The 9,769-nt window shown below is 40.0% G+C and overlaps 1 protein-coding gene across 1 annotated transcript in view; it reads right to left on the bottom strand.

Moving 5' to 3' along the window:
• The window catches only part of LOC110451981, a 15,813-nt gene extending 9,094 nt beyond the window's left edge, over positions 1-6,719 (bottom strand). Inside the window, exon 1 of the mRNA XM_021500224.1 lies at positions 6,306-6,719. Coding sequence (XP_021355899.1) covers positions 6,306-6,399 — 94 coding nt within the window. The 5' untranslated portion in view covers positions 6,400-6,719. The remainder of the gene's footprint in view (positions 1-6,305) is intronic.
• Between the last annotated feature and the right edge of the window lie 3,050 nt (positions 6,720-9,769).

The raw sequence follows: 9,769 nt of genomic DNA, 5'->3' as shown, positions 1-9,769 counted from the left end.
GTACTGGGGCCCGTGCTGTCTCCCGGGGGGTCCCCCTGCAGCCGCTGGGGTCGATTTTTTCGTGGAACGTTTCTTCCGCTGAGCCCTGAATTCAGCCTGACGAATTTTCTTTTCATCCTCTGAGTCACTGGCGAGCTCATCACTTTGGTACTCATTCACGGTATCCCAGCCACACACTGACTTGTCTGCAATACGTATCAGCTTATTACGTTTCTCAAGCAGAGTACGGATGTTACGTAAACTGTCCCTAGTTGAGGAGGAATCACCCTTCACCACAGCTTTCTCAGCCAATTCTACTTCTTCAAGGACTTCGGAATTGAAATCAAACTGTTTTTTATTTCCATTGAATTTAAATTTCACTTCTCTTTCTTTTTTCAAACGTTTGAAGGAGTTAGCGGACAAGTCATGTTCCTCCCTTATATCGTCCCGTAGACCTTTCAATTTTGCGTCAAGGTAGGTAGTAAATAAGTCCAAAGCCTGGAAGGCGTCGTTATTAGAACTAACTGGTTTTGGGGCCGGAACACTATCCGTAGGACCAATACTATCCCCCTCGGTATTTAACTCGGTCATATCAGCGATAACAAGTACGTCCGGACTGATCAACAGCTAGGCGAACACAGACACCTGTACGTGTCGCTACTGTCCCAAGCATACCTGTCCCACGTGCACTAGTAGCTGCACGTGCGAGACAAGACACGGACATCCCGTCCACTCGTTTACATAACAATGATAAATATATTTTGTACGTGCCGAAAGAACTAACACAAAGCGAGTATATGTCTGTAGTACAAATATGGCATGCGTAGGTGTATCAGCTCACTAATCTGAAATCAAACATCCCATCAGAAATGATGTGATGTATTCTTGAAATCGAACAAATGGGAAAGGAAAATATGCTTTAAAATACATCATAATAAGGAGACGATGCGTTTAATTCAAGCTACACCTGTAAAACCGGCGCAAAATGGACGTCACAGCGCCTAAACAAGGGGAATAGAGTAGTAAATCAAAGTCATCATTCAAATACAACATAGAAACTAAATAAACTCCAGCACGCACATAGATACAGCCTAAATCCCTATAAAACCAAGTGATCTAGAATAGACAGAATTTCCTACGCCACGTTTGACGCCTCTCATCAAATCTATGAACGTATGAACATGTATGTCCCATACAAAAAGACATCACAGAAAATTTCGCCCAATTAATAATCGCCCTTCAGATGTTAAATCAATATTCGCCGAGCGTTACTTTCGCCCTTCACTCGTAATTACTATAAAGGTTCGTTGTGTACTGATACAATTGTATTCGTCATCAGAAAAAATGCGCCCTCATTGCGAAAATTGAAAAAAGGCAAAAAGTAAATACCGGCGAAAATTTATTTTCCGACTGCTTATATATGGAATCACGGCATAATGACATGTGTCACATGCTTGTTTTGTAACGTAGAAAACACTTACCTATTACTGTACCGGGTACGTAACGTTTACAAGTTAAATTAGTATTAATGTACAGTTTATTTCTAAAAAATATGATGTATTCATGTACAACATTTCACCTCTATAGAATTAACATACTTTTGTATGCGTGTAGTCAACGATTTAAGTTACCGCTGATAATATAATCTCACATTTATTATGCACGAGTGTGCCGAGGTAATACTGAAGACATATCATAAACTACCAATCAAAATACATACGTTGACATGATATTGATAACTAGCTGGTTGTGATCAATTTTAATATAGAAAAAACCGCATTTGAATGAAAGTTAAATTTGATGATGGTTATAACAAATTTTGTTATAGAAATGTCGTCGGGCACAATGTCATTGCTAAAATGTATTATCGTATTTGTCGAATCCTTTTATTTTATTTTCATTTTTTAATGATTTTAATTCTTTATGATAAAAATGTGTGAGCACTACGTGTTTTGATTTGACATCATAGGCCTACATACTAAAAGCACAGTATGTTTCTTCTCATATCTTGACTTCAATGATGGCCTATCAAAAATCGAACCTTCACTACCACTTCATTTCACAAACAATGTATAGCCTTTATCGCAAGCGTTACCCGTCCTTTATAAGTATCACATTAATCTATTCGGCTTATATAGATATATCAAGTTCCTGCGAGCTTTCTCTGGCATGTGTATTCGATGGATAGGTCATATTTACAACTAAAATGCAAAACCTACATATGTGATAACTTGAGGCTTCAATTTGTACCAAAGAGGAAAACAGTCCTCCTAAAGATCTGATTTTACCGCTTTATCACAACCTAGTTCGTACGTCGTCTCTAAGCGGTTCACAAATTATTATCCGTGATTATATGGCCTTTGCAACCAGCCAATATCTTGCTCAACTCCCTGGGGAGCATACAGCCGGTGCAGCCATTTTGGCGCTCACAGCTAGCATTCTACATTTCTAACACTGCTCAACCACGTACCCATTTACATCTGAGTAGACTGGAACAATCGGAGTAAAGTATCTTGCTCAAAGATACAACACAATGATATTGAGTGCCTATCACTTTGAATGACGACGTATCCTCTGTGTAATATCATGGAATTGCAGGGGAAATCTGAACAAGTGCAACGAGTGGTCAGGATACGTTTTTATACCCAAACGTACTCTCAACATATTGTCAGGATATGCTTTTATATACTGACATACAGACGTACTCTCAACATATTGTCAAGATACGCTTTTGAACACAGACAAACTTCCAACATGAGGTCAGGAGACGCTTTTGTATACAAAAGTACTCTCTACATGTGGTCAGGATACGCTTTTGTACCTAGACACACTCTCAACATGTGGTCAGGATACGCTTTTGTACCCAGACACACTCTCAACATGTGGTCAGGATACGCTTTTATACCCAGACACACTCTCAACATGTGGTCAGGATACGCTTTTATACCCAGACACACTCTCAACATGTGGTCAGGATACGCTTTTATACCCAGACACACTCTCAACATGTGGTCAGGATACGCTTTTATACCCAGACACACTCTCAACATGTGGTCAGGATACGCTTTTATACCCAGACACACTCTCAACATGTGGTCAGGATACGCTTTTATACCCAGACACACTCTCAACATGTGGTCAGGATACGCTTTTATACCCAGACACACTCTCAACATGTGGTCAGGATACGCTTTTATACCCAGACACACTCTCAACATGTGGTCAGGATACGCTTTTATACCCAGACACACTCTCAACATGTGGTCAGGATACGCTTTTATACCCAGACACACTCTCAACATGTGGTCAGGATACGCTTTTATACCCAGACACACTCTCAACATGTGGTCAGGATACGCTTTTATACCCAGACACACTCTCAACATGTGGTCAGGATACGCTTTTATACCCAGACACACTCTCAACATGTGGTCAGGATACGCTTTTATACCCAGACACACTCTCAACATGTGGTCAGGATACGCTTTTATACCCAGACACACTCTCAACATGTGGTCAGGATACGCTTTTATACCCAGACACACTCTCAACATGTGGTCAGGATACGCTTTTATACCCAGACACACTCTCAACATGTGGTCAGGATACGCTTTTATACCCAGACACACTCTCAACATGTGGTCAGGATACGCTTTTATACCCAGACACACTCTCAACATGTGGTCAGGATACGCTTTTATACCCAGACACACTCTCAACATGTGGTCAGGATACGCTTTTATACCCAGACACACTCTCAACATGTGGTCAGGATACGCTTTTATACCCAGACACACTCTCAACATGTGGTCAGGATACGCTTTTATACCCAGACACACTCTCAACATGTGGTCAGGATACGCTTTTATACCCAGACACACTCTCAACATGTGGTCAGGATACGCTTTTATACCCAGACACACTCTCAACATGTGGTCAGGATACGCTTTTATACCCAGACACACTCTCAACATGTGGTCAGGATACGCTTTTATACCCAGACACACTCTCAACATGTGGTCAGGATACGCTTTTATACCCAGACACACTCTCAACATGTGGTCAGGATACGCTTTTATACCCAGACACACTCTCAACATGTGGTCAGGATACGCTTTTATACCCAGACACACTCTCAACATGTGGTCAGGATACGCTTTTATACCCAGACACACTCTCAACATGTGGTCAGGATACGCTTTTATACCCAGACACACTCTCAACATGTGGTCAGGATACGCTTTTATACCCAGACACACTCTCAACATGTGGTCAGGATACGCTTTTATACCCAGACACACTCTCAACATGTGGTCAGGATACGCTTTTATACCCAGACACACTCTCAACATGTGGTCAGGATACGCTTTTATACCCAGACACACTCTCAACATGTGGTCAGGATACGCTTTTATACCCAGACACACTCTCAACATGTGGTCAGGATACGCTTTTATACCCAGACACACTCTCAACATGTGGTCAGGATACGCTTTTATACCCAGACACACTCTCAACATGTGGTCAGGATACGCTTTTATACCCAGACACACTCTCAACATGTGGTCAGGATACGCTTTTATACCCAGACACACTCTCAACATGTGGTCAGGATACGCTTTTATACCCAGACACACTCTCAACATGTGGTCAGGATACGCTTTTATACCCAGACACACTCTCAACATGTGGTCAGGATACGCTTTTATACCCAGACACACTCTCAACATGTGGTCAGGATACGCTTTTATACCCAGACACACTCTCAACATGTGGTCAGGATACGCTTTTATACCCAGACACACTCTCAACATGTGGTCAGGATACGCTTTTATACCCAGACACACTCTCAACATGTGGTCAGGATACGCTTTTATACCCAGACACACTCTCAACATGTGGTCAGGATACGCTTTTATACCCAGACACACTCTCAACATGTGGTCAGGATACGCTTTTATACCCAGACACACTCTCAACATGTGGTCAGGATACGCTTTTATACCCAGACACACTCTCAACATGTGGTCAGGATACGCTTTTATACCCAGACACACTCTCAACATGTGGTCAGGATACGCTTTTATACCCAGACACACTCTCAACATGTGGTCAGGATACGCTTTTATACCCAGACACACTCTCAACATGTGGTCAGGATACGCTTTTATACCCAGACACACTCTCAACATGTGGTCAGGATACGCTTTTATACCCAGACACACTCTCAACATGTGGTCAGGATACGCTTTTGTACCCAGACACACTCTCAACATGTGGTCAGGATACGCTTTTGTACCCAGCCACACTCTCAATATGAGGTCAGGAGACGCTTTTGCACAGACACACTCTCAACATGTGGTCAGGATACGCTCTTGTACCCAGACACTCTCAACATGTGGTCAGGATACGCTTTTGTACCCAGACACACTCTCAACATGTGGTCAGGATACGCTTTTGTACCCAGACACACTCTCAATATGAGGTCAGGATACGCTTTTATACCCAGACACACTCTACATGTGGTCAGGATACGCTTTTGTACCCAGACACTCTCAATATGAGGTCAGGATACGCTTTTGTACCCAGACACTCTCTACATGTGGTCAGGATACGCTTTTGTACTCAGACACACTCTCAACATGTGGTCAGCATACGCTTTTGCACAGACACACTCTGGTCAGGATACGCTTTTGTACCCAGACACTCTCTACATGACACACTCTCAACATGTGGTCAGGATACGCTCTTGTACCCAGACACACTCTCAATATGAGGTCAGGATACGCTTTTGTACCTAGACATACTCTTAACATGAAACATAACTCTTTCAAGGAAAACATGGTGAGATTATTTAAAAATCAAATGCCATTAAAACGTCTATTAAGGTTTATATGATTTAATATTAGAAAGAACAGCTTCGTGCAAATGCGGATATTTATATTTCAATGCATTACATTACCTTACTTACTAAACGTATTACCCCAATAGATCAATAAATCAATTCATATAATGATAATATTACTTTTTACATGCGCTAGACGGTATGCCATGTGATAGTATTATAACGTGAAATGACCGAGTTTCATTGTAACACGTAAATGTAAATCCAGACATAATTAATGCTACTGTACAATGCAGGCCGGAACAATACTTGTTTTATTATTAGTATTTTAGAAATGTTTTAACTAATATACAATGAAAATAAAAACAGACGCTTTCGTCTGTAAATGTGCCAAATAGAAGTTTCATTTTATAATTAAGTTTAACAAATAATTCAATGTCTATGCACAAACTTGATCCAACAAATAGGTCAATGTACTCACCATTCTGGGAGTTACTTTCGAAGATGTAAAAGCAACACAGTAAAGTAACTGATATACATCCGATAACCACACACTTGTACCTAATGATCCCCATTGTTGATAGTATCAAACAGTCGTCTGCCTATTTAAATACGAGTTGACCACAGGCAATGATAGCATAGGTCATATGTCGATGTAAATACAGCACGGTATCAGGTGGTCACTTTCAACAAAAGTCGTCCGTCGATGTAGGTACATCAAGACATCACGTGGTTGCTGATAGAATAGGTCGCTGTCGATTTAGATACAATGTCATATCAGCCGGTTATGGCAGCATAAGGTTTGGCTGTGTAAAATGTCAACGGTAGTGCAGCATTGGTCGTCTGCCTATTTAAATATAATAAAATACCAATCATAAGTCATTTGCAGGTTTGGTGGTCGGTGTAGTTAAATGCAATAATGTCAACGTTCAACTGTAGGACTGGTCGCCTTTCTTTGTAGATATGATAAGATATCAGACGTAGGCTGGCAAAAACACTGTCACCTGTCTCTGTAATATGATAAGACCCGAGCACACAGCAATACAATCACAGTTCGCAAATCAAGAGTGACATATTGCACTCCTAGTATGATTGTTGTAATAAGTTCCAGATGTTGCACATAAATCAATACATAACGAAAGGAATTAGTGTTAAAACCTATTGATAAATGGATACAGGAGCCTAATACATTGACATAATCTACGCGACCTTTGAAGAAAAAAATCGTTAACGTAAGGAGACTGCAACGACATACTGAGTATGTGATGCCAGACTGTGTAAACGTTTCGATACATTCAGTGTAAGACTTTACATGGTCTGGAAACTTTGAGAACACTGAAGTGTTATTAGAGTTCATCCCCCCCCCCCCCAAGTCTTCATTCAGCTACATCTATTGCCACTCTCTGCTGTGTGTTTGTCCTTTTCACATATATTACAATCACAAAAACCGTGATATTCCGAGGATGTCCGCGAATAGCAAATCGATTTAATCAGTAGTGTTAAGTCAAGGAAAGAGAAACTTAAACAGGGATGTTACGTCAAGGAAAGAGAAACTTAATGGGGCATCACGCTAAACACCTTCCCTCAAACAAGGGGCAAACCTTTCTGTAAAAAGGAATATTCACGAGACGAATTTCCCTTTTCAATTGTGTTCATAAAATGCATATGCATTGCCAAGTATAAAAAAGAGAAACGGTTGTGAATTTCTTTTGCATTGTACAACTCAATGTCTTTGGCCACTTTTTTTTTCTAGACCATACATTATATATACAGTATATATTCATGTATACTCTCTTTCCCACTTTCACTGTCTTTATACGCTAACACCTAGTAAGTCATATTAGCCAAAACCACTACGTGTTCATGTAGAATATGTCTCAGATATTGAACGTGTTGAGATACTTGATAATTTTATGTTTTCAATACTTTACATAGATTAAAGCATACTTGCAAATGGGCCCTTTTTATGCTGAGACAACTTTTCTTTAATCAGTTATTTTTCTCCAACACAGAAGCCGTAATTATCGGCAGCACGCGTCATTTTTACAACGTAAACAAATGACTTTTTTCCCCGTTTTCAATGCGTATTCCGAAAATTAATTATTTATAGAGAGAAAGTTGTTGCATGATCATACATTCTAAGTCAACATCATGTGAAAACATGAACTGTTGAAACATAACGATTTAAAAAATATTTTTGTTATGCGATCCTATATACTATAGGTTCTCCTTCCTCAGTTATTCATCCTGAACCGTCATTTTGACATATTTAAATTTTGCATGTAAATAAAAAAAATCGTTTACTTCAGCAATATAATAAAATCATACCATTTTACTGAACCCGGGAATATTATAAATTATGTAAATCTAATAGCGCACGTATCTACTTTGACCCCGAGTACCGACAGAAGAGAGAACAGAATACGCCGTAGCTATCACACCAGTTATCCCTTGGAGGGCCTCATAGCAAAATCAAACTAACCAGTCACTTATCCCTTCCTTTTGCATAAACTACTGTTTATAGAAACACAAAGTAAACTCTCTCCGATACATGCCCATTAACATAACAAAATCAGTTCATCTGTGTTTCAACTCAGACAAAGATACTAGCGAGGTTAATAGTTTTAGATATTTATTCATAATATAAACAGCATTTCTGTCGATTACATTTCAGCCTAAACCGGCTATCCGGAAGAATACATGCACCGTAGTAACTGATTAGGGCAGTTATTTTCTCCTTTGAATACTTCCCACCTTCAATAATGATTCCGTAACGTCATCCTTGCGCTATCTTTTGACCATTTAGCAATTTTTCGCTTCGTAGCTGACGCGGTAACGGTTTCCTCACACGGCTTCACATTTTGTTTACAATGAAATGGCGTGCTATATGCATGCGCTAGTAGGGGGATATCCCTGGAAAAAAAACGTTAGTCAGACAGGTAGAAATCCCGATGCTTATCTTAAAATTATTCAGTTTTATGAATATTTATCAGCCAAATTCGATCGTTATTTTCCATAGGGAGACTCACTTGATATGTTTATGAAGTATTTGAAAAATGAGACAAAAAATATACACTTCACCGTGATGCCCCTTTAAACAGGGGTGTTACGTCAAGGAAAGAGAGACGTAAACAGGGGGCTAAGTCAAGGAAAGAGAGACGTAAACAGGGGTGCTAAGTCAAGGAAAGAGAAACATAAACAGAGGTGTTACGTCAAGGAAAGAGAGACGTAAACAGGAGTGTTACATCATGAAAAGAGAGACGTAAACAGGGGTGCTAAGTCAAGGAAAGAGAGACGTAAACAGGGGTGTTACATCAAGGAAAGAGATACGTAAACAGGGATGTTACGTCAAGGAAAGAGAAACATAAACAGAGGTGTTACGTCAAGGAAAGAGAGACGTAAACAGGGATGTTACGTCAAGGAAAGAGAGACGTAAACAAGGGTGTTACGTCAAGGAAAGAGAGACGTAAACAGGGATGTTACGTCAAGGAAAGAGAAACATAAACAGGGGTGTTACGTCTAGGAAAGAGACACATAAACAGAGGTGTTACATCAAGGAAAGAGAGACGTAAACAGGTATGTTACGTCAAGGAAAGAGAAACTTAAACAGAGGTGCTAGGTCAAGGAAAGAGAAACATAAACAGGAGTGTTACGTCAATGAAAGAGAAACTTAAACAGATGTGTTTCGTCAAGGAAAGAGGAACTTCAGCATAGGAAAATCGAAATCGCCACGCTTATAAAATAGCTAAATAGTTGAAGTCGTCCGTACGTGTCATGTTGTCAGTAAATATCGAGGAAAGCCACTGATGCGATGAAATATGTAGTTTTCTTGAGATCGAAGTGAGGAAGGTGTACACAATCGGTGTACATAATGAATGTCTTGTTATTCAAAAAAATCAAAAAATCTTTATATATCTGAAATTAAAAACGAAGAACCTCGCAAGG

This window comes from Mizuhopecten yessoensis, unplaced genomic scaffold (assembly GCF_002113885.1).
Source record: "Mizuhopecten yessoensis strain PY_sf001 unplaced genomic scaffold, ASM211388v2 scaffold689, whole genome shotgun sequence".
Taxonomy (NCBI): domain Eukaryota; kingdom Metazoa; phylum Mollusca; class Bivalvia; order Pectinida; family Pectinidae; genus Mizuhopecten; species Mizuhopecten yessoensis.
Note: the sequence above shows the minus strand (reverse complement) of the source record. Positions and strands in the feature narration are given on the sequence as shown.